This window comes from Nerophis ophidion, linkage group LG13 (assembly GCF_033978795.1).
Source record: "Nerophis ophidion isolate RoL-2023_Sa linkage group LG13, RoL_Noph_v1.0, whole genome shotgun sequence".
Lineage (NCBI taxonomy): Eukaryota > Metazoa > Chordata > Actinopteri > Syngnathiformes > Syngnathidae > Nerophis > Nerophis ophidion.
Window position 1 is genome coordinate 43707161 of NC_084623.1, and position 25252 is coordinate 43732412.

The following is a 25252-nucleotide window of genomic DNA, read 5'->3' on the forward strand; positions in this document are numbered from 1 at the left end:
CGTCCGGACAAGCACACCACGGGCCACTCCCACATGTGCTCTCTCTCCACTGCGGGCGTGCCTCCTCGCACCTGCAAACACTCACCAAACTACACACCTGCCTGTGATGAGCGAGCTGCCTTCAAGAGCAGACGCAGCCTGAGATCCGACGCGAGAACGTAGCTTCACGTACCCAGTACAGTAAGCCCACACGTATCTAGCTCCTCTGCATGTGCAGACTATTTCCCTGTGCTCCTTCCCTGTTGTGCTCATTGTCTCCTGTGTTGTGTCGTCTTCCAGCCTCCCGCCATCCTTCCTTGTCGTCGAGTTGTGTGTCTCGTCACCTTGGACCTCCCGTGGATTTTCCCTTGCCTTCCTGGACATCGACCTCACGTCTGCCTAACGACCACGAAACCAAGCTCCTGCCCTTGACCATCTGCCTGCTCCCCGACGTTCGATTCCGCCTTGCTCCTTGCTGGACTTCCGCCTGGATCCCAACACGCATCCTCAACACCCTCTGGCAACCATACTCAGATAAGTCTCACACTTCGTCACACTACATCTCTTTGGTTAAATACACATCTCACTCACACACTAAACTGTCATTAAATACGCTGACAGCTAACGACGTCATCGTTCCTCTGCCGTCTTCTTCTCCCGTTGTACCGTCACAGTACGTTCTCGCCATGTCAGAACCAGACGGCAAAGACGCGGCACGTACCCCGCTCCCCTCCCGAGGCTCCCCGGTACCAAGTGTCGCAGCCATGCACACTGCACTCCAGCAGCACCAAGAGCGCTTTTGTGTTCTTGAGAATAAGCTGGATGCTGCTTTTGCTAGCATGTTGGCTCGACTGGACTTGATCTCCCCAAGCTCTGCCGCTCCCCCGGAGCGCGTACTAGCCGCCCCCGCCGCGGCAGCCCCCACACAGCCCCCGTCTTCCTGCGAGCCGAAGATCGCTAGCCCTAAGGCTTTCGAAGGGGATTTTGAGTTATGTCGTGGTTTCCTGGTCCAGTGTGATATGGTATTTCGTCATCAGCCCTCCCGGTACACCTCTGACGGGGCCAAGATTGCCTTTATTTTTTCTTTATTGACCGGAAGGGCTCTCCAGTGGGCCACAGCAGCTGTGGACCACAACCTTGGCCTCAGCATGAATTATGATGCTTTTCGCACGGAGTTTAGGGCAGTTTTTGACCATCCCTCCGATGGAGGAGACGCCGCCTCACGTCTACACTCCCTTCAGCAAAGTTCTCGTTCTGTGGCAGATTACACTCTTGAGTTCCGCACCCTGGCCGCAGACAGCGGGTGGGATAACAAGGCCTTGTTGAGCGCCTACCGTCGAGGCCTCTCCGACGAGATCAAGGACGGATTGTTGCGGGACCAACCTGCCTCCTACCAGGACCTCATTCAGCTGGCCCTACTGATGGACAAGAGACTCAAGGAACGAGCGGCTGAACGAAGACTTTCAGTCCAGGAGAGGACCAGAAGGCCGGTGTGGGGGAACCGTACCGTTTCTTACTCTCCTAGCGCGGCCAGAGGTGGGGATGAAGGCGCCCACTTGGTGGACCAGTCTGGGTTTCTCCCTGCACCAACCAGCGGGATGGAACCCATGCAGTTGGGCAGGACTCGACTGGCCACGGAGGAACGGGAAAGGAGGTTCCGTCAGCGCCTCTGCCTCTACTGTGGTTGTGCGGGTCACATGATCGTGACCTGCCCCACACGACCAAAAGACCAGGCTCACAAGTAAGGGGAGTACTTGTGAGCCACACCACCTTTACCCGGAGCCACTGTGACCCTGGTATTCTTTTCCCCGCAACATTGTCTTGGGAATCAAGAGGACTGAAGGTGGGAGCGTATGTGGACTCAGGAGCAGATGTTAGTTTTATGGACCGTAATTTTGCCTGTCAGGCCGGGATTGAGCTTCTGCCTCTGGACAAGCCTTTACCAGCTCAGGCCCTGGACGGGCATCCCCTGGGTCCCATCACCCACCGTACAGCACTGCTCACACTAACCCTGTCCGGCAACCACACGGAGCAGATTAGCTTGTTAATCCTCAATGCCCCTATCGCTCCTCTTGTCCTCAGCCGTTCATGGCTTCGCCAGCATGACCCCCAGATTTCCTGGATCTCTGGTAAGATCCTATCCTGGAGCACGGCATGCCATGCTAACTGTCTTAAGGCAGCATCCCCTGTCTCGGAGAGCCCCAAACTTAAGTCATCCCCATCTGACCTGTCTGGGGTCCCCGCGGTTTACCATGACCTTGCAGCTGTATTCAATAAGGCCCAGGCACTATCTCTACCCCCGCACAGACCGTACGACTGTGCCATTGATCTCGTACCTGACGCAGTACTTCCTTCTAGCCGCTTGTACAACCTGTCCATACCTGAGAAGAAGGCTATGTCTAACTATATTACGGACTCACTCTCTTCAGGTATCATCACTCCCTCCAAGTCACCGGTAGCCGCCGGATTCTTCTTTGTCGGCAAGAAGGATGGCTCCCTACGCCCTTGTATCGACTACCGAAGACTCAACGCCATCACAGTCAAGAACCGGTATCCCCTTCCACTCATGAGCTCCTCCTTTGAACCTCTTGCTCCTGCAACTGTCTTCACCAAGCTTGACCTCCGCAATGCTTACCATCTTGTCCGGATTAGGAAGGGGGATGAGTGGAAGACAGCCTTCAACACGCACCTTGGCCACTTCGAGTACCGGGTCATGCCCTTTGGCCTGACCAACGCCCCAGCTGTCTTTCAAGCTCTAGTTAACGACGTTTTAAGAGACATGCTCGACAAATTTGTGGTTGTGTACCTGGATGATATTCTGGTCTTCTCTCACAACATGCAGGAGCATCAGCAGCATGTCCGACAGGTCCTACAGCGCCTCCTCGAGAACCGCTTGTTCGTCAAGGCAGAGAAATGTGAATTCCATTCATCTTCTGTAAACTTCCTTGGCCACATCATCGAGAAGGGTAACATCAGAGCCGACCCCAAGAAGGTCAAAGCGGTTATGGAGTGGCCTCAACCAAACACCCGTACGGAACTGAGGCGATTCCTAGGCTTTGCAGGATTTTACCGTCGATTCATCCTCAACTTCAGTAAGGTAGCTGCACCTCTCCACGCACTAACATCTACGATCACTGCATTTAGGTGGAACAAGGAGGCAGACGTGGCGTTCCAGAACCTCAAGAGGAGCTTCAGTTCCGCCCCCGTTCTCGTACACCCTGACCCGGATGTGCCGTTCACGGTTGAAGTGGACGCTTCTGACTCCGGGATTGGGGCAGTCTTGTCCCAGCGTTCCAGTGGGAGTAATGTGTTGCACCCTTGTGCATTCTTTTCTAGACGTCTCTCTCCAGCTGAGAGAAACTACGATGCTGGGAACCGAGAACTGTTGGCAGTCCACGAGGCGCTGGTCGAATGGCGACACTGGCTGGAGGGGGCCAAGCATCCGTTCCTGGTCCTGACCGACCATCGCAACCTCATTCACATCCGATCCGCTAAAAGACTGAATGACAGGCAAGCTCGCTGGGCACAATTTTTCTGTCGATTCGATTACACTCTCACCTACAGACCTGGTTCACGCAATGGCAAGGCGGACGCTCTTTCTCGAATATTCTCAGAGGAACCTACCGTTAAGTCTACTTCCGAGACCATCCTTCCCCCTAACCGCATCATCGGGATGGTAACTTGGGAGATCGAGGGCCTGGTCAAGACGGCCTTACGTTCTGACCCTGGTCCCGGAATCGGACCCCCTAATAGGCTGTTCGTCCCAGAACCTTTAAGGGCCAAGGTACTTGATTGGGCTCATTCTAGTGTGTTTACCTGTCATCCCGGAGTCCATAGGTCACTAGGCTTTATCCGACGCCGTTTTTGGTGGCCTACCATGGAGGCGGATACCCGGGAGTTTGTCGCCGCCTGCAGCGTCTGCGCCCGTAACAAGGCAAGCCACAGCCCTCCTGCCGGCCTCTTACACCCTCTTCCCATCCCCAATCGACCTTGGTCCCACATTGCTGTTGATTTCATCACGGGACTTCCCACTTCTAGAGGTAACACCACAATCCTCACTATCGTCGACAGGTTTTCCAAGGCAGCACACTTTATTCCTTTGCCCAAGCTTCCATCCTCTGCTGAAACCACAGACCTGCTGGTCCAGCATGTGGTCAGGATCCACGGGATCCCCTCCGACATAGTCTCTGATCGTGGCCCTCAATTCATTTCTCGGGTCTGGCAGGATTTTTGCAAGGGCATTGGGGCCACGGTCAGTCTGACTTCCGGCTACCACCCCCAAAGCAATGGTCAAGCAGAGAGGGCCAACCAGGGGGTGGAGACCATGCTGCGCTGTATGGCTGCGCAACAGCCTAACTCCTGGAGTAAGTTTATTCCATGGGTGGAGTACTCTTTCAACTCCTTGACCTGCGCAGCTACGGGTATGTCTCCATTTGAATGCTGGCTGGGATTTCAACCTCCCTTGTTTCCCTCCCAGGAGATCGAGGTGGCAACTCCTTCCACCCAGGCACACCTGAGACGATGCCGCAGAGTGTGGAGGTCCGCCCGTGCTTCCCTATTGAAGGCGTCTGTTAGGATGTGTCGCAATGCCAACCGGCGGCGCATCCCGGCTCCCGACTACCAGCCCGGACAGCAGGTCCTGCTTCGGGCCAAGGACCTCCACCTCCCGATTTCCTCCCAGAAACTTGCACCACGTTTTGTTGGACCTTATACGGTCAAATCGAAGATCAACCCTGCTGCTGTACAATTGGATCTTCCACATTCCATGAGATCTCATCCTGTCTTTCATGTCTCCCAGATCAAACCTGTTGTTAACAGTCCCCTGTCCGCCCCCACCCCCGCTCCTCCCCCTCCTAGAGTCCTCGAGGATGGGGACCAAGTCTGGACCGTCAAGGAGATCCTCAAGGTTCGGCGACAGGGGAGGGGTTGGGTCTACCTTGTGGACTGGGAGGGCTATGGCCCTGAAGATAGGTCCTGGGTACCGGCCTCTTACATCGCCGACCCCTCCCTTATCAAGGACTTTTACAGAGCTCACCCCGAGGCACCCCGAAGCTCGCCGGGAGTCTCGCGTAAGAGGGGGGGTGCTGTTATGGGTCACACTCCTGCTTCCTCTCTTCCTGCTATGTCTCCTCCTGCTGGGCGTCCGGACAAGCACACCACGGGCCACTCCCACATGTGCTCTCTCTCCACTGCGGGCGTGCCTCCTCGCACCTGCAAACACTCACCAAACTACACACCTGCCTGTGATGAGCGAGCTGCCTTCAAGAGCAGACGCAGCCTGAGATCCGACGCGAGAACGTAGCTTCACGTACCCAGTACAGTAAGCCCACACGTATCTAGCTCCTCTGCATGTGCAGACTATTTCCCTGTGCTCCTTCCCTGTTGTGCTCATTGTCTCCTGTGTTGTGTCGTCTTCCAGCCTCCCGCCATCCTTCCTTGTCGTCGAGTTGTGTGTCTCGTCACCTTGGACCTCCCGTGGATTTTCCCTTGCCTTCCTGGACATCGACCTCACGCCTGCCTAACGACCACGAAACCAAGCTCCTGCCCTTGACCATCTGCCTGCTCCCCGACGTTCGATTCCGCCTTGCTCCTTGCTGGACTTCCGCCTGGATCCCAACACGCATCCTCAACACCCTCTGGCAACCATACTCAGATAAGTCTCACACTTCGTCACACTACATCTCTTTGGTTAAATACACATCTCACTCACACACTAAACTGTCATTAAATACGCTGACAGCTAACGACGTCATCGTTCCTCTGCCGTCTTCTTCTCCCGTTGTACCGTCACAAATTGATTCACTTTATTTTTCAACAAGTTTTTAGTTATTTTTGTATTTATTTTTTTTCCAATTTTTTCAAGAAAGACCACTACAAATGAGCAATATTTTGCACTGTTATACAATTTAATAAATCAGAAACTGATGACATAGTGCTGTATTTTACTTCTTTATCTCTTTTTTTCAACCAAAAATACTTTGCTCTGATTAGGGGGTACTTGAATTAAAAAAATGTTCACAGGGGGTATCACTGAAAAAAGGTTGATAACCACTGGTTTAGTGGGTGCGGCTTGTATATCGGTGTGCACCATAGTCCGGAAAATATGGTATGTGTATTTTATTGTAAACATTCAAAACCCACTTTTCAACTTTTGTCATCCCACACGTCCATTTACCAGCGTTTTCTTGTTTTTTTTTCAATTGAAAATAGCTCACCTTCTTCTTTTTCTTCTTCTTGTCCTTTTTCTTCTTCTTGTCTTTCTTCTTGTCCTTTTTCTTCTTTTTCTAAAGCAAATATTTGCAGATAAAGTTCCAAAAGTGCCCATTGCAAAATGATAGTGAATAATTTACCTTGTCATCGTCGCTATCAGAGGAGGACGACGAAGACGAGGATGAGGAGGAGGAAGAAGAGCTATCATCAGAAGAGCTGTCCTTCTAAAGAAGACATCAGTAATTACATCAACATGATGACTGAAACTAAACAAAAACACTATAAGAACAACTACTAGTGGTACACAACATTTAAAAACATTGCTATAATTATTTACCTTCTTCTTCTTCTTCTTTTTCTTCTTCTTTTTCTTCTTCTTCTTGCAATCATCGCTGTCGGATGAGGAAGACGAAGAGGATGAACTGGAGTCCTGTAAAATGGAAGGATGTAAAATTGAATTAAAAAAATAGCATTCTGGTACACAGCTAGATAACGCAGAAAGTAGTAAGGCCGTTTTATTTAATTCCTGTGTAGATCAGACGTTTCCTACTCATGGTCTGCAGATCCACATTATATTATACTTTGATTCCAAAGAAGTAGCGCTTGTTGAAGTACCAAAATTGTTGTCCTGTATGGTTGTTTACTTAAGTAAGTTGAAAAATTAAGCTAATGCAGATCCACACTGATGTCCGTGTCTTCACTACTTAACAGCCATAAAAAGATTAGAACCCTCCCAAATATATTACACTATATAAATCCTTTCATACATTATCCATCCATTTACTACCGCTTATTCCCTTTAGGGTCGCGGGGGGCGCTGGTGCCTATTTCAGCTACATATTACTTTAATTTATTTTCACGTAAAAAAACCCCAGTAATTTTTAATGTGTGGCTACTTTTTATTTTTATTTTGTAGTAGTAATAGTAGTAGTGACTTCCTTGTTCATGTAAAACATCCTGTCAACATTCTCTGTTTTCACTTAATCGAGCTGCACATGCAATGGACATTGGGGCCACATTGGGGGGCCTGTGCGCGTTTACACTGCACTCGGATAAAGATCCCATTTTACTTGCAGTGTAAACAGTCAGCTGGAAAAAATACAAAATAAAAAATCCAAATTGGGCTATTTTGGCCTGCAGTGTAAACGTAGAATTAAGACTACCTCAACCTCCATGCAACAAGGCAAAATGGTTCATTCAATGATGATGTGATTAAGGTAAAAATGTTTTTATATATGTATATATATATATATATATATATATATATATATATCAATTAATCAATCAATGTTTATTTATATAGCCCTAAATCACTAGTGTCTCAAAGGGCTACACAAACCACAACAACATCCTCCGTAGAGCCCACATAAGGGCAAGAAAAACTCACACCCAGTGGGACGTCGGTGACAGTTACTATGAGAAACCTTGGAGAGGGCCATATATATATATATACATATATATATATGTATATATATATAACGGCGTGGCGCAGTGGGAGAGTGGCCTTGCGCAACCCAAGCGTCCCTGGTTCAATTCCCACCTAGTACCAACCTCGTCACGTCCGTTGTGTCCTGAGCAAGACACTTCACCCTTGCTCCTGATGGGTGCTGGTTGGCGCCTTGCATGGCAGCTCCCTCCATCAGTGTGTGAATGTGTGTGTGAATGGGTAAATGTGGAAGTAGTGTCAAAGCGCTTTGAGTACCTTGAAGGTAGAAAAGCGCTATACAAGTACAACCCATTTATCATTTATTTATTTATATATATATATATATATACACACATATATATATATATATATATATATATATATATATATATATATATATATATAATGTGTGTATATGTGGCTGCATCGGACAAAATGATGTTCAAGATTCACTTTTGCAACTCTTAGTGCATAACTGTGGTGTGTTCAAAAACACTTGATTAAAGTTTGAAACGGAGGCGTCGCTATGTTTTAAAGACAAGGGAAGCTTAACCCCAAGTTAATGCACTTACAATAATTATATTGATGTATTAATATGATTGATTAATATCCATTGAAAATAGTCCCACTTGAATCAGCTAATCCCTACCTTACACTTTAAAGTAAAGGGAAATTTGTCATATTTAAGTCAATAATGACAAGTTATATGATTATTAAACTCACATTCTGGCTACTCTATATTGGATTTGTTGGCACTGTTTGGTTAAAAATAAAAGTTAAATAAACACACCACTAAACAAATTAGGGGGGTTTGAACGGTTCATGAGAAATATAATTGATGTAGCAAAGACCTAAAAATGTAAATATTAAATAAGGCTGAATCCGACGATTGAGCGATTGGAGTGTATACATGCAACAAGGAACTGTCACGGCAGTTTGCAGCTTACTGCGAGGTTTGTTCCCCCGGGATGCAAACGGAAGACTCCGGAAAAGACTTGCAGGTAGGAACATGATTTAATCTTGACAAAAGAATCGAAGAGATACAAAACATAAAACAACCGACGGACCAAGGTGCCGATAGCACTTGCAGCTAGACTTAGCATGAGCTAGGAGGCAAGCAAAAAACCTTCGTAACAGCAGCGTGAAGCAACACAAAGAAGCCAGGACGAGTGAACGGCAAAGGCAGGCTTAAATAGTGTCTCTTGATTACAAAGAGGTGAGTGTCCCGAACAATAGAGGCAGGTGAAAATCATAAGTTACCATGGTGACTAAAGTCAGCAGGTGCACAAACAGGAACTATAGGAGTCCAAAACAAACAGCAAACACAAAACATGATCCGGACCACGGATCATGACAGGAACTGTTAATGTGTTAATGCCATTTTTTCAAAAGTCAACACCTACAGTAAGTGGGGTTTTCACGTGTGTTTGGGGTCACAAAATGCCCAATTCTTCACATGGTTCGGTCCAGTAAAAAAAAGGATGTCCCCAAAGAGGGGCATGACAAAAAATTATTGAGATGTACTGCTGATTTGCGGGTTCCTAATAAAATGACCCATTTTCAAATTTGCTTTGAAATTATTTCACTATGGTTACAACATATAGATATCAGTCTTCCTACCACCATTGAGACCTTTTCGGCATTTGGCTGCATTGCTACAAGCCCATAATAAGTATGAGGAATACTAAGAATGGCGGAGTTGATCTGCTTGCATGCCCACAATGATAAGTATAAGGAATATTAACATGGGCCCCATGATTGCAGGACCATAATGGAACATAGTGACGACAGAATAAACAACAAACAGCACGCAGAAAAATATTGGGTTGTACAAGAAAGAAATTAAGTCAACCTTCTTCTTCTTTTTCTTCTTCTTCTTCTTCTTCTTTTTCTTCTTGTCATCATCACTGTCAGATGAGGAAGAGGAGGAGGACGAACTAGAATCCTGTTCAAGATGATGAGATAGATCAACATCAAACAACTAAGGCACAAATACAGAATGATGTGAGAGAGGGAAAGGGCAAACCTTCTTCTTTTTCTTCTTCTTTTTCTTCTTCTTCAACTTCTTTTTCTTCTTCTTGTCATCGTCACTGTCAGATGAAGATGAAGAGGAGGAGGAAGAGGAGGAGGAAGAACTGGAATCCTGTTATTACAGAAAAAGTATAAAGCCAGTATAAAACAAACCCTAGTGAATACTGAAATGCAAATATTAGCACAACAAAAACCTTCTTCTTTTTCTTCTTCTTCTTCTTCTTTTTCTTTTTCTTCTCATCCTCACTGTCGGAGGAAGAGCTATCTGATGATGAAGAAGAGGAACTGGAACTGGAAGAGCTGGAGGAATCCTAAACATCAGGTAAACCACCAACATTTTACTGATAGCATGGAGTCACCCTTTATATCTATTATTACATGTTTAATTAATATTAGAGTACTGTCCTTTGTCAAACCTAAAACCCACACTCACATATGAGTTGTACAATATCATTTTCCACATACAATGTGTTTTTTTTAGGATTGTCAAATTTAACACGTGATTAATCCCCAAAAATAATCGCAATAATAATCTATATATATATGCAGATTTATCACGCAATCAAATTTGACTGCACATGCTTCTTTACCTTAACTGCGGATGTTAAACAATCACTTATCAGGTCAATGCATACGCCATCGCAAAGATGAGTGAGGAGACACAAAACAAGGTAATTTGTATACATTGCAGCGATGAACTTTCTTATTGAGGCACAAGTTTAAAAGCAAAACACGTTTTGGAGATAGCCACCAGCAACTACTGTGGTTCATGGACACCAAGCATTGGACGACAAACAACGCTGGCATACTTGCGGCAATGTCGTCAACAAAACTCCAACAAACAAGTTAAGCAACACTTTTGTAGCATCTGCGTTTAATCTTGATTATTCCAATTTCAAAAGTGTGATTGATCTGATTTAAAAATATAATCATTTGTCAGCACTATTTTTTTCAGTTTTCTGTCAATATTTGTACCTTCTTTTTCATTTTCTTCTTCTTCTTCTTCTTCTTCTTCTTCTCCTTTTTCTCTTTTTTGTCATCGTCACTGTCTGAAGATGAACTAGAATCCTATTAAGAGAAAATAAAAGTTAATGAAAAAAGCTGACATCGCCTGATTACAGTGGTCGGTTTATCTACGTCCCACTTTTTGTACGGTTTAGCTTTTGGTGAAAATGTTTACTTTTTTTTATTGTAGCAACAGGGTTATTAAACATTTTTTAGACCACCAAAGGGATTTTTGTGCTCGCGTGCATGTCGGCAGTTCAACTTGTTGTTGTTGTTGTGTTGTTTTGATAATACCGTCTTGTTATGTTTGGTTGATACGTTGATACATACACTGTATGCATATATATATATATATATATACATATATATATATATATATATATATATATATATATGTACATTGTTATATGTATGTGTGTGTATATATATATATATATATATATATATATATATATATATATATATATATATATATATATATATATATATATATATATTTCACTAAATTGGCCCTAGTGTGTGAATGTGAGTGTGAATGTTGTCTGTCTATCTGTGTTGGCCCTGCGATGAGGTGGTGACTTGTCCAGGGTCTACCCCGCCTTCCGCCCGATTGTAGCTGAGATAGGCGCCAGCGCCCCCCGCGACCCCGAAAGGGAATGAGCGGTAGAAAATGGATGGATGGATATATATACACACACACATACATACATATATACATACATATACATATATACACATATACATATATAAGTATATATATGTAAATATACACACATATGTGTGTGTGTATATATATATATATATATATATATATATATATATAAAATGGATTTAATGAATTTAATGGATTCATTGGATTTACAATATTCCTTATGGTAAAAATTGCTTTGGATTTCATCAGACCTATTGGAACAGATTACTAACAAATCCCAAAATACTAATGTATTTCATTTCCTCGACATGCACACACTGTGATCACCTTTTTCTTCTTCTTCAGCTTCTTTTTTTTCTTCACGTCTTTGTCATCCCCTTCCTCTCTCTCATCGTCGCTCAGATGGCCCTCCTCTATACCACAAGGCACCGCCACTGATCCCCCTGCTGGGCAAGAGTTAACATTACAGTCGTGAAGCTTAACGAAGAGTAATTTCTTGATTGAAACCGAGAGTTAATGACTACCAGCCGGCAAAGTGACCAAAGATCCATCTTCTGTCCATTTATACTAAAAAGATCAACAAACACAAAGTCAGGTTTATCCGCTGCTGACGCGTGTGACATACACCATTTTGAATGTGAGCATCACCTTGATTGTCATATCTTTCTTTGTCTCTCCAAGACTTGAAACTGTAGTGTCATCACCTGCAGTTGACCACAACATCATTAATAGGTTTAATGACACTTATTTTAGAAAGAAGGAAAAGCGCACACACTCACCAACTGTAGAAAGCGAAGCAGTAGCGCTAAGTTCTTGCTCATTAATCTGTCAATAAGAATCAAAATATTGCTAGTTATTTTTTAAGACTGCAACCTCAATATATTGATCTCCGGTTTGCTTTACACTGAAAACATATACAAAAGACAATAATTCACCTTTTTGTCATCCTTCTTCTTCTTCTTCTTTTTCTTATCCTTTTTCTTTTTTTTAACTTTGTCGCTATCAGAGGATGATGAAGACGATGAGGAGGAGGAGGATGATGATGATGATGATGAAGAGCTAGAATCCTATGACAAAAGTAAATTGTTAACATTGTTATAGAACTTCCCATCTCCTCTTGTGTATGCATGTTAATACTTGCTGGTAATTTCTCAAGGTACACATATAAAAAGTTCTCTTGAGCAGGTCTGGCTAAACCTATGGTCAAATACAGCAATTTTAAGTGTGAAACACAAATAGCCTAAATGTAAATAAAAAATGTCTTAATTATTGCAAATAATAATTATAGGGCTAAACTAAAAAAAAAAATAATATTGTGTAAAAGTGCATTCATTTTAGCAATTCAACATCAAATATGGGTGATGGGATTGCAGGGGGAGCACAAAAATATTTCTCCTACCAAGGAGGGGGGGCGTAACAGAAAATATTTGAGAAGCAATGGCCAATACAGATATTGATATGTTACAATATAAACAGGAATCATACATAGTTTAATTATGAAGTTGAGTGGAATGTTAGAAAAAGTTTGAATAGTCAACAGAAAATCATGGTAGGTATGAAAGACATTAACCTATTTACTATTAACTGTTTGGAATGCACTTGCCCTGCTATGAGATAGTGACTTGTCCAGGGTGTACCCCGCCTTCCGCTCGATTGTAGCTGAGATAGCCACCAGCGCACCCCGCGACCCCAAAGGGAATAAGCAGTAGAAATGGATGGGATGGATGGAATGCACTTGTGGGGTCTTTAAGATGAAGTGTATTGCTTTTTGATGATACCTTGACCAACAATAATTAATTAAGTTAAGCTTATGACTCAGTAAGTTTAATCATGCGGACACGATAGTTACAGTATACACGACTGCAAGGCATAGTTGTTCAACAGCCATACAGGTTTCGCTGAAGGTTGTGATATAAACAACTTTAACACTGTTACAGATATGCGCCACACTGCGAACCCACACCAAACAAGAATGACAAACACATTTCGAGAGAACATCCTCACAGTAACACAACATAAACAGAACAGAACAAATACCCACAATCCCATGCATCCCTGACTCTTCCTGGCTATATTATACACCCCGCTAGCACCAAAACCCGCCAAAATCAATATCGGATCAAGAACCCTAATTAGTTTGAAAGAAGTTAGTATGAACATGTATTACATTTGGGAAGCCACCCTTTGGCGGGCCAAACCGAACAACTTGACTGGCCAAATTTGGCCCCTAGCGTCCGCTTTGGGCACACCTGATTGAGAGGGCTCCCTCACAAGGATATGGTTAGGGGAGGAACAGATTCAACTTGAATTTCTCAGCAAATAATGCATGGAACTGACATGAGCATATGTAGTGGGGAATCTGTGACTATGTTCATACAGCTGGTGTATTGAAGTACAGGGACCTGTGGAAGTTTCAGCCTTTTACTGATATTAAAGGATTATGGTTAACTTAAAGGGTCTGTTTGCAACTTGCTCCAAGTTACATGTTTTAGACAAATAAATATAACATGGTTAGTTATTGTTAGCATGAGTTGTTTAAGAAGACAGATGTAAAACATCCATCCTTCCATCCATCCACTTTCTACCGCTTGTCCCTTTTTGGGTGGCGGGGGGTGCTGGAGCCTATCTCAGCTGCATTCGGGCGTAAGGTGGGGTACATCATGGACAAGTCGCCACTTCATCGCAGGGCCAACACAGATAGACAGACAACATTCACACTCACATTCACACACTAGGGCCAATCTAGTGTTGCCAATCAACCTATCCCCAGGTGCATGTTTTTGGACACAAACGACTTTATTTGTCACAATTAGAAGTTAAACTTTGTAAAGCACTTTCGCATAGACCAAATAAAATATTGGCTTTGATTGGCTTTCATATTTTGTGTCTGTACACCCACAAGAGAGATGTTTGCATACAAAAGCATTAAAAACAGAGGTGATGGCCGCCGTGCAGGCTTTAAAAAGTAAGTGAGGGAGTAAATCAGTCCAAACCCCGCCCTTGTGTCATGGCGTTGTTTTTTTTTCTCTGTGCGTGTGTGTATGCTGAAGTTTTGAACTAGGAAGACGGCGGGTCAAAGCGATCGAACATGAACGCCCTGTCAGGATCTACCAACTGTAACATTGACTTATAGCAGTTTTAATTAGGCTTTTCTGACAAGATTTGGAAAAAAAAGCTAATTTAATGTAAGGATATTATCTTTAGTGAAAACCAAACACTGCACATCACCACAAACATAACTTCTTCACCGTGAAGCATGGTGGTGGCAACATCATCTTGTGTAGACGGGAACATGAGCGCCCAAAAATATGTGCAAATTCTGGAGGATAATCCGTTTCAACTTGCAACAGCACTATGCCTTAAAGGGGAACTGCATTTTTTGGGAATGTTGCCTATCTTTTACAATCATTATAAAAGACATGAAGACATGCATTCTAAATATTAAATAAACGTGAACAAATGGGAGCTCCACTATTCCACTCATAAAATCCGATAAATAACCATTTAAAGGGTGCCAGCAATACTCAATTTACCATTCCTGACTTCAATATTAACCAAGTATTGGTGATATTGTTATTATAAACGCTAACACGGACAAACTATTTATAGCGGCGACGTGATCACTTCCGTGTGTGCTTATGTTTACATCATCAAGTGGTAACCTATTTCCTCGCTTCCCTGCTCCCTGTAAGTTTATTGTAGATCATAAATCATGCCTCAACGGAAAAGTAGATGGCTGAGGATATCATCCGACAAGTTGGGACATTTTGACAGCCATTTAAGCCTTGGAACTGGCAAGAACCCACCCGGTTTCTTTGCGAGACATTTTATATCCATCCATCCATTTCCTACCGCTTATCCCTTTAGGGATCACGGGGGGTGCTAGAGGCCATCATCAACACAAATCGCCACCTCATCGCACGACTAACACATATCTAAATGGGAATGTATGAACATTTTATGAGTCGGCATCCTAATGACAGCAGAGCTTGTACAGTGAGTGATGTTTTATCATGTTTGTTGGCTTTCATAATGTATTTAGTGAGCAGAAATGAGTGATGAAGGGAAAAAAAGCAAACGTGATGCGTTTTTGAAATGCGCCACGTATGCTTAAAATGATCAAAATACATAAATAATAAATGTTATTGTAAATGTGCCTAAGAGTTTTTTAGGGGTTCTATAGGCAGAATTGAACGGCTTTAATAATAATTTTTAAAAATCCATCCGTCGTCTAGTCTTTCATAATGATTGTGGACGATTGGCAAATTTTAAAAAAAAAAGTGCAATTCCCCTGTAAGACAATGACCCCTAACATGAAGGGGATGAATATTTCACTTTCCCTCTTATTTTTTTCGTAATTGACACTATTTTGAAGAAATCTGATTTTCCTTTGGCATGAAAGTTGCTTCTTTTTTTTTTTCGCAAATCCTTGTTAAGAGAAAACCAAATTAAAATATCTATTTATTAAAGCAATAAAAGGCTGAAACAAGTGTGAATGCAATGCATTCTGTAAAGATACAAACAAAATAAAGATATACCAGTACTCATCACACTCCCTAATGTACCTTTTTCTTAGCTTTCTTTTTCTTTTTATCCTTTTTCTTCTTTTTCTTTTTCTTGTCATCACTGTCGGATGACGAAGAGGAGCTATCAGAAGAAGAAGAGGAGGAGGAAGAACTGGAGTCCTGCAAAACAAAAACAAGAGGAACTACTAACCCATGATGACAAATTAAGTAGGTACACCCAGAAAATGTACATTTTGTAGTATTACATACCTTCTTCTTCTTCTTCTTCTTCTTCTTTTTGTTCTTCTTCTTCTTCTTCTTTTTATCTTCACTATCAGAGGAAGAACTGTCAGATGAGGAGGAGGAGGAGTCCTGCAAAGGAAAACATTAAAATAATGTTAACACTACTTATGGTTTCTGGACTACATCATTAAATTGTTTGCATTTCCAACTATCGTATTTTCCGGACTATAAGCCGCACCCACTAAATTTTAGAAGAAGAAAAAGGTGTTTTCATATATTAGCTACAGCGGGCTAAATGCCGCAAGTATATACCTGTATGTTGTGAAATGAAATATTCACATAGAAAGATTTTGTAAATGTTTATTTATTTAACATGGCAGTAAAACGGCTGATCAAACAAAACAGAAAAGTTAATGATGTATTTTTTCATTCTTCATGAGATGAATAAGATTTTCACCATTTGTAATAAGGTTCAAGATAAATATCAGTATTCTTCCTTGTATATAGTAAACATTTTGAGTTTGAACGGTCTCTTAAAGTGGATAATTTTACTACGTTGTTTGATTTATTTTCTTAATCCATTCCATATTTTAGCCATTAACAAAGAAAAACTTTTTAGAGTGTCCGCCCTGAGATCGGTAGGTTGTGAGTTCAACCCCCGGCTGAGTCATACCAAAGACTATAAAAATGGGACCCATTACCTCCCTGCTTGGCACTCAGCATCAAGGGTTGGAATTGGGGGTTAAATCACCAAAAATGATTCCTGGGCGCGGCACCGCTGTTGTCCAACGCTCCCCTCACCTCCCAGGGGGTGAACAAGGGAATGGGTCAAATGCAGAGGACAAATTTCACCACACCTAGTGTGTGTGTGTGACAATCATTGGTTCTTAACTTTAACTTAACAAAAATCAATTAGCTGCAGCTTGGTAAAAGCCACAGTGTTCAAAACTTGGGGAAAAAAGTAAGAGTTTATAGTCCGTAAATTACGGTAACTAAATAGCTGGACTTACCTTCTTTTTCTTCTTCTTCTTCTTCTTCTTCTTTTTCTTCTTGTCTTTCTTGTCATTGTTATAATCAGATGAGCTATAATCCTGGGAGAGGCCAGAAAAGTAGATGCAGTGGATTCGTAGAAGTGGAACATAGAATTGCACCATGATCTCAAAAGGCTTTTAATCTCTCTCACCTGCTTCATCTTCAAGTCCTCTGCAAGTCCCATTTGCTCGTCTAAATAAGGAAAACATTTTTTTTTTAACATTTAAGATTAAATTAGTAGTCATGGTCATTCTTGATCGTGTGCTAGAAAGTCTACTGAATGTATGACTTTATGCAAAATGGCTGCTACTCACAATTATGTATCTGTACCAATTGCATGAAACTATGCCAAACATTGATTACAACAAAGCACAATCCAGGAGATTCACAGTACGGGCAGTGATGGTTTTAGCTATGGGTTACAGGTTTGGAGTCCAGGGCGCCATTGAAACTATAACCACCACTGTTCTTCTTAAAAATCCACTTTACTTCACTCACCTTTTGGTGTTATGATCATATTGTCCCACACGTACTCCTTCACCTCTTTCTTTTTGTCCTTTTTCTTCTTCTTGTCACGCTACAAGAAAATAATATTTGTTCATCAGGCAAGCCACTGTAAGGGGTTTTAAATGTACTTTTTTTTAAGACTTTGAACTTTATGAGGCACTAGAACCATGGTAATGATAATGAAAAGAATGTATTGTGAATTGTAAAAGTATGATAACGATACAGTAATCATATATGTTCTAAGCTAGACAAGTACAAAAGTATTTAAAAAGCATGCCATAAAGGGTTAAAACTGGTTTTACAGGTCAGTTACTGTATTCCTCTTGCTTCACATTCCATTATAATATCAGGTGGGTATTGCCAAATATTACTTACAAGTTTAAATCGTTGTGAAATACTATACTACGATAAACGTATGCATTCAATACCTAGGACAGGATCAACTTTTATTCATCCCACAATGGGGAAATTAAGTTGTTGCAGTGCAGTTTTTTACATACAGTAACATAATAAAAAGTAATGAAAAAAAACAAAACAATAAATACTACATTTGTTGCACTAATATATGTGTATATAAAAGATAAAATAAAACAAAAAACACCGACATCCATATTGCACACCAAGAAAAAACATCACAGAGTTGCCACTGAAAAAAACAAGAAGGATAATGGAGAACCCGTTTGAGTTTATTGCCATGACTTGTCTTTTCCAGGCATTCCAAATGGGTGTGTGCCGCTACCTCCTATCAGATACTTCATGCAAGCAGTTGCATGACATTAGCGCCACCGCCTCGTTTTACAAACGTGTACTTTAGAGTTTAAGCAGTCTTGGCACAATAGTACAGTACTTTACTGGAATGTAAGGATTTAGCCTTTGAGCTTTTGTTTTTACCTTCCTGAGGTGAGAACCCACCTTTCCTGAATTTCCTGTTTATCTGGAGAAAACTACCTGAAGAGAGACACCCTCACTTTGAAAAAAAAATCAAAACAAGCATCTCCCTGTTACTCTTACAATAAACATCAATCTGTTTCCTACTACCCTTACACTGCTGTTAAATCATCAGTTGCGCAATTTACTCTTGCTCATTCCTTAGATCAGGAGTCTCAGACACGTGGCCCGGGGGCCAATTGCGACCCGTGAGACGTTATTTTGCGGCCCCCACCTTAATATGAAAGTTTAATGTTAGTGCGGCCCACAAATTTTATAGGAATGGCGCTTGACAGCGTTGTGTGCCGAGCTGAAGGAATCTACCAATCACTGTGTGGTATGTGGCTCTGGAGGGCCGAACATTGACGTCACTCGTGTGATCCAAGCAGAGAAACGATTTTCCCTCTCTCTGTCACTGTGTGTGGGTGTGTCTCTCGCTCCCTCCTCTGGCGCCACTGTAACAGTCCAGGCCGGGGAGGTGAGCGGTTCGGTAGCTTCCGAAGCACTCCGCCGAAGGACCGAGTGACAATACAAAACTGTGGTGCACTGGACCCCAGCGCTGATACTCCCGACAGAGTCGCTGGGTGAATCGGACGTGTAACACATTAGTCGTGATGTTAGCATCGTTCGGGGCTAATTGCGCTACCGTAACTGTAAACTCCAAAGCTGCTGACGTGTAGTTCTTATATTCCCTAGCTCATAACATCACAGTAAGTATGTGTGTACATTGTTGCTGCCTGGAGAAATAAAATTATTATTTTTATTACTTATGACTGATGTATTTACGTAATTCACATTTTGTTCATTTAAATTTTTATTTTTATTTTGTGTTGAAAATAAAAAAAAAAGACATTTAAAAATATATTTTTTTTAAGAAATCTTTTCTTAAGGCCCAGCCCCACCCAGACTCTGCATCCAGTGGCCCCCAGGTAAATTGAGTTTGGGACCCCTGCCATAGATGGTTTGGCCTTATAGTGCAAGCTCAAAGCTGTGCATATGCACGTATTGAAGTGTTTTCTTCAAACATCATGTTGTACTTGGTTTGGCTGCAAGCGGAGCGACGGGGGCTCTAAATATGAACAATATGTGACGACAAATTCTTCTAGTGGGAGACGTGCCGAAGCAGGATGTGCCGTACCTCACTATCACTGTCGGAGTCTGAGGAGCTACTGGAAGAGGAAGAAGATGATGAGGAAGAGGAGCTGGAATCCTGTGAAAAAGGAGAGAGTTGCTTTATTCAACTTTGCATGCAAAATGAAGTTAATTTGTTATTCATTGAAAATAAAGTTTTTGTCTTTTGGTTGTAGCGCAAGAAGGGAGGGGCTCTTTAAACACTTGGCAACACACAGAGACGGGCACACATAACGCCCATCCCAGCTATGTGGACAGACTTTTGTACCCATCACAAACAGCAATTGCTTCTTTTTTTCCCTCGCACACATTCATCTCAGGTTTGTCCAGTTTAGCTCTGTGCAGCCAACTGTGTCCATGTACAAAATACTTCCTCATACATGCAAGGCCATTTCTACAGTGTCAAATGGAATGAATGAATTATAGTGCCTGTACTTCCATCCTGAAAACACCATTTTTAACTTGACAGCAACAGTCACCTCCCTGAACTCGACCCAGATCGAATAAACTGCTAGATTTCAGTCCATAATGTAACGACTTGTTTGTGTTTTTGTGTTGACGTTCGGCATTCCGATGTCGAGTCAGAGTGTCGCCTCGATATCTTTGTGATAAAAAAAGTATACGAAGTATTGTCCCAGAAAACTCCTTTTAGGTTACTCAGGTTCTATAACCTTTTTAACAGGTCCTACCAATTGCTAAATAAGACGAGTAAATATAATCCAGGTCATTAAGAAGTGCAACTAACCAAAGAGGGAGCCCAGTTATAAAATAGACGGTTTAGCTCCTCTGGCAATACTAAATTCGTTACTCGGTTTGTACTTGAACTGATTGTAGCAGGGCTGCCTTTACACAGTAGGCTGTGAATGCCTGGGTGAGTCACACTCGCACCTGACTTAGAGTCCCACCCTCAACGTCACGAGATCAGCCCTTAAAGCCGAGTAGTCAGGTCGGAAGGTGCGCATACCGCTGACACAAAGCGCAGTCTAGGGTAGGCGTCCCCAAACTACGGCCAGTGTCCTCAATCGTCTAAAAACTATATACTTTTTTTTTTTTTTCAGTCCTTTCCAGTTGCTCAGGCAAATCATCCTGTTGATGTAGATGCCCATATCTACTGTACAAATTTACTAAACAAAAAAGATGTGTGAGATACTTAGCTTGTTGACTCATTTGTATTTGACTTTAATAAATGTTTGGTAGTATTTAGTGTTTGGCGCAGCCGAACCAGAGCAAGCGGGTTTAGAAATATATATGTATATATATATATATATATACATATATATATATATATATACATATATATATATATATATATATACATATATATATATATATATATACATATATATATATATATATATATATATATATATATATATGTATATATATATGTGTGTGTGTGTGTATGTATATATACATATATGTATGTATATATATATAAATAAATAAATGGGTTGTACTTGTATAGCGCTTTTCTACCTTCAAGGTACTCAAAGCGCTTTGACACTACTTCCACATTTACCAATTCACACACACATTCACACTGATGGAGGGAGCTGCCATGCAAGGCGCCAACCAGCACCCATCAAGAGCAAGGGTGAAGTGTCTTGCTCAGGACACAACGGACGTGACGAGGTTGGTTCTAGGTGGGATTTGAACCAGTGATCCTCGAGTAGGGCACGGCCACTCTCCCAATGCGCCATATATATATATACACACACACACATACATATACATACATATTCGTGTATGTATATATATACATACATATATATATATATATATATATACACATATATGTATGTATATATATATACATACACATATATACAGTACATACACATACATACATACATACACATATACACACACACGTATATATATATATATATATACACACATGTATATCTATATGTATACTATATATATATATATATATATATACACATACATATACATACACATATATATAAATACATATAAACAAATACATATACATACATACACATATATATGTACACATACATATATATACACATACACATATATACATACACATACATATATACACATACATATATACACATACACATATACACATACACATATATACATACACATACATATATACATACACATACATATATACACATATACACATATACACAGTCAAATACAAATGAGACAAAAAGCTAAGTATCTCACACTTCTCTTTTGTTAAGTAAATGTGTACTGTAGATATGGGCATCTAGATCAACAGTATGATTTGCCTGACTGGAAAATACTGAAAAAAGAAGAAAAAAATAATAATAAAAATGTTATTTTATAATTTTTAAACTTGAGACATCTTACGGGCCAAATTGAGGACGGTGGCTGTGGTTTGGGGACCCCTGCTCTAGTTACTCGGTGGTGCAGACCGTGCTTGTCCCTCACGGGGTTGCAGGGGTTGCTGGCGCCTATCCCAGCTGCATTCGAGCAGAAGGCGGGGTACACCCTGGACAAGTCGCCACCTCATTGCAGGGCCAACACAGATAGACAGACAACATTCACAAACTCGGGTTAATTTAGTGATGCCAATCAATCTATCCCCGGGTGCATGTCTTTGGAGGTGGGAGGAAGTTGGAGAACCCGGAGGAAACCCACGCAGTCACAGGGAAAGACCCGTGCCCGGGGATTGATTTTTTGTTGTTGTTGTTGTAATTTATACACTCACCAATAGATAATCCGGACAAATTCTATTAAACCAATGTGGCCCCCGAATCAAAAAGTTTATGAACCCCTGAAGTATAGAGTTTCAACAGCGTGAATGTGCCTGGCATTACTGTGATTGGTGGAGAATGAGGAAGTGTTGCGTGGATGTGGGGAGAAGAGAGACTCTGTGCAAGTATGAGACACACGGCGGTGGAATTGAGTAATGTTGACGTGTTAAAGTCAAAATAATGTTAAAAAACAGCGTCAGACTCTGTAGGGCCTCTTCATTAACAACAACATTAACATCTCATTGACACAACTGGAATAGAAAATACAAAACAATGGCGTTAGTTAGGCCATTATTTTGTAACACAGTTATTCCTAACCTGAGTGAGCAGTATAGGAAATTAAGCTGCATCTGCAATCAGTTGCATCATATGCATAACCCTGCAGATACATAGATAAACAGGAGCTAATTATGTTCAAAAGACACATACTTTCTTTTTCTTCTTCTTCCTTTTCTTCAGCTTTTTCTTCTTTGTCTTCTTGCATTCATCTTCACTGTCAGAAGAAGATGAAGAACTGTCAAACGAGTACGGCGCCTAAGGACAAACAAGCATAAATCAAAAATCAAAAACAAACGTTGCAGTGTTACACAGATGCAATTTTACAACTAAATTGATGCTTTTTTGGGGGCAAATAGCTCTTGCTCACATGGCCATCTGTAGTTTCCGCAGGACCCTTGTCTTCTTCAGACTTCACCAGTTCTACGGGCTCTATTTCCTCAGAGAGGGATTCCAAACGACCGGGAATGACCGCTGCTGGATCACTTGCACTTGGAGCTCCATCAAGAGCTACAAACAACAGTTCATATCAGATCAGCAACACTCTGGATAGACTATGGATTCAAATTCTTCAATTTCCAACATGAGGAAATACGTTTATACAACAAAGGACATCATATGGCTGCACTATTTTAACACTTACAGTTATTGAAAGTTGAATATGAGGGGTGTGAATCTTTGGGTACCTAACGAATCGATCCGAGTGACAATTCGATTCAGGATTGATTCTTGATTCAACACGATTTTTGATTCAAACCGACTCACACAATGTATCATTTGGTATAATAATTGTGATGAAGCAGGTGACAGGTTATAAAAACTCTTTATCGTTGCACATGAGTTGGGCTAGAAAACTAGTTTTAAAAATGTATGCTTACTAGGGGTGTGGGAAAAAATCGATTCAAATACGAATCGAATACGTTGTGCAATTCAGAATCGATTCTCATTTTTAAAAAATCTATTTTTTTTTTTTAATATTATCTTTTTTATCAATCCAACAAACCACTACACAGCAATACTATAACAATGCAATCCAATTCCAAAACCAAACCTGACCCAGCAACACTCAGAACTGCATTAAACAGAGCAATTGAGGAGACACAAACACGACACAGAACAAACTAAAAGTAGTAAAACAAACATAATTATTATCAACAACAGTATCAATAGTAGTTATAATTTCAGCATATCAGTGATTAAAAATTCCTCATTGACATTATCATTAGACATTTATAAAAATAAAAAAAAAGAACAATAGTGTCACAGTGGCTTACACTTGCATCGCATCTCATAAGCTTGACAACACACTGTGTCCAATGTTTTCACAAAAATAAAATAAGTCATATTTTTGGTTCGTTTAATAGTTAAAACAAATTTACATTATTGCAATCAGTTGATAAAACATTGTCCTTTACAATTATAAAAGCTTTTTTTTTTTTTTTAATCTACTACTCTGCTTGCATGTCAGCAGACTGGGGTAGATCCTGCTGAAATCCTATGTATTGAATGAATACAGAATCGTTTTGAATCGGAAAAATATCGTTTTTGAATCGAGAATCGAATTGAATCGAATCGAAAAAATCGATATATTATCGAATTGTGACCCCAAGAATCGATATTGAATCGAATCGTGGGACACCCAAAGATTCGCAGCCCTAATTCTTAGTATATATATAAAAAAAAAAATTAATCGATTTTTGAAACTTATGAATTAATTTAGAACTAGTATGAATAAGAATCATGTTTCAAATGTAGAGCGATTTTTTTGTGCACCCCTACAAAAAAAATTAATAGGGAACCAATATATGATGTGCCACTCCTCACAACAGACGACAGAAACACCCACTGGACTGTGTAACCTATGTGTTATGTCAAATACTCATACACATGCACCTACTAAATACTCATCAATATCACTCCTGAAATAGTTGTTGAGTAGATTTACATGTTATTTCCACCTCTCAAACTAAAAAGGCAAGTATAAAAGCAATTAGCAAACCTTTAGTGAAAGTGTAATCCATGTTTTCCCACCCTTCTCCTCTGGAGAAGTCTCCTCAAACACACCCTAGGTCCAGGTTTAACAACATAGGTGTGAGTGCACACAGAATGAATGATAGGGTTGGGTCTTTAAGTATTTGCAAAGTTGGGCAGAGCATGGGGAATTTCAAAATAAATGAAAATAAAACTACCACTGTTGAAAAACGACTAGAAAATGTATATTAAGTGTACTAAACACAATATTATTACACCATTAAATCTATGGGATGATTAAACCTGACTCGTTATATGTTTTGTTAGACATGAAATGAGTTGGCTACCTTTATTTTGAAAAGTCGCCTTTTACCTGTTCCATCAGGTAATTCCTGTTACTCTGCCTGCGGTGACATACTGATTTATGTCTGTGGTCAAAACCCGTAAAAAAAATTAGTTTGGTGCTATTTCTTACTACGCTGGTGTAATACTGGCGCTGAAATGTTTTGCACCAGCACCACCCCGCGAGCCCGAAAGGCACAAGCCGTAGAACAGGGGTGTCCAAACTTTTTCCACAGAGGGCTGCACACGGAAAAGTTTA

General features: G+C 41.4%; 1 protein-coding gene across 5 annotated transcripts in view; it reads right to left on the reverse strand.

Moving 5' to 3' along the window:
• The window catches only part of LOC133564587 (uncharacterized), a 34707-nt gene extending 9878 nt beyond the window's left edge, over window positions 1-24829 (reverse strand). Inside the window, exons 1-21 of one of the 5 annotated variants that reach the window (XM_061918982.1) lie at window positions 24680-24829; window positions 23051-23190; window positions 22834-22938; window positions 19656-19727; window positions 17582-17660; window positions 17235-17275; window positions 17062-17142; window positions 16085-16180; window positions 15869-15988; window positions 12239-12370; window positions 12083-12128; window positions 11952-12007; window positions 11828-11870; window positions 11631-11749; window positions 10622-10714; window positions 9841-9957; window positions 9642-9758; window positions 9468-9560; window positions 6527-6619; window positions 6330-6413; window positions 6195-6263 (exon numbers count right to left, since the gene is read on the reverse strand). In XM_061918982.1, coding sequence (XP_061774966.1) covers window positions 6195-6263; window positions 6330-6413; window positions 6527-6619; window positions 9468-9560; window positions 9642-9758; window positions 9841-9957; window positions 10622-10714; window positions 11631-11749; window positions 11828-11870; window positions 11952-12007; window positions 12083-12128; window positions 12239-12370; window positions 15869-15988; window positions 16085-16180; window positions 17062-17142; window positions 17235-17275; window positions 17582-17660; window positions 19656-19727; window positions 22834-22938; window positions 23051-23190; window positions 24680-24701 — 1818 coding nt within the window. In that variant the 5' untranslated portion in view covers window positions 24702-24829. Of the gene's footprint in view, window positions 1-6194; window positions 6264-6329; window positions 6414-6526; window positions 6620-9467; window positions 9561-9641; window positions 9759-9840; window positions 9958-10621; window positions 10715-11630; window positions 11750-11827; window positions 11871-11951; window positions 12008-12082; window positions 12129-12238; window positions 12371-15868; window positions 15989-16078; window positions 16181-17061; window positions 17143-17234; window positions 17276-17581; window positions 17661-19655; window positions 19728-22833; window positions 22939-23050; window positions 23191-24679 lie in introns of all 5 variants that reach the window. The other 4 variants (XM_061918980.1, XM_061918981.1, XM_061918979.1 and 1 more) reach the window with 4 other exon arrangements.
• Window positions 24830-25252: the final 423 nt, after the last annotated feature.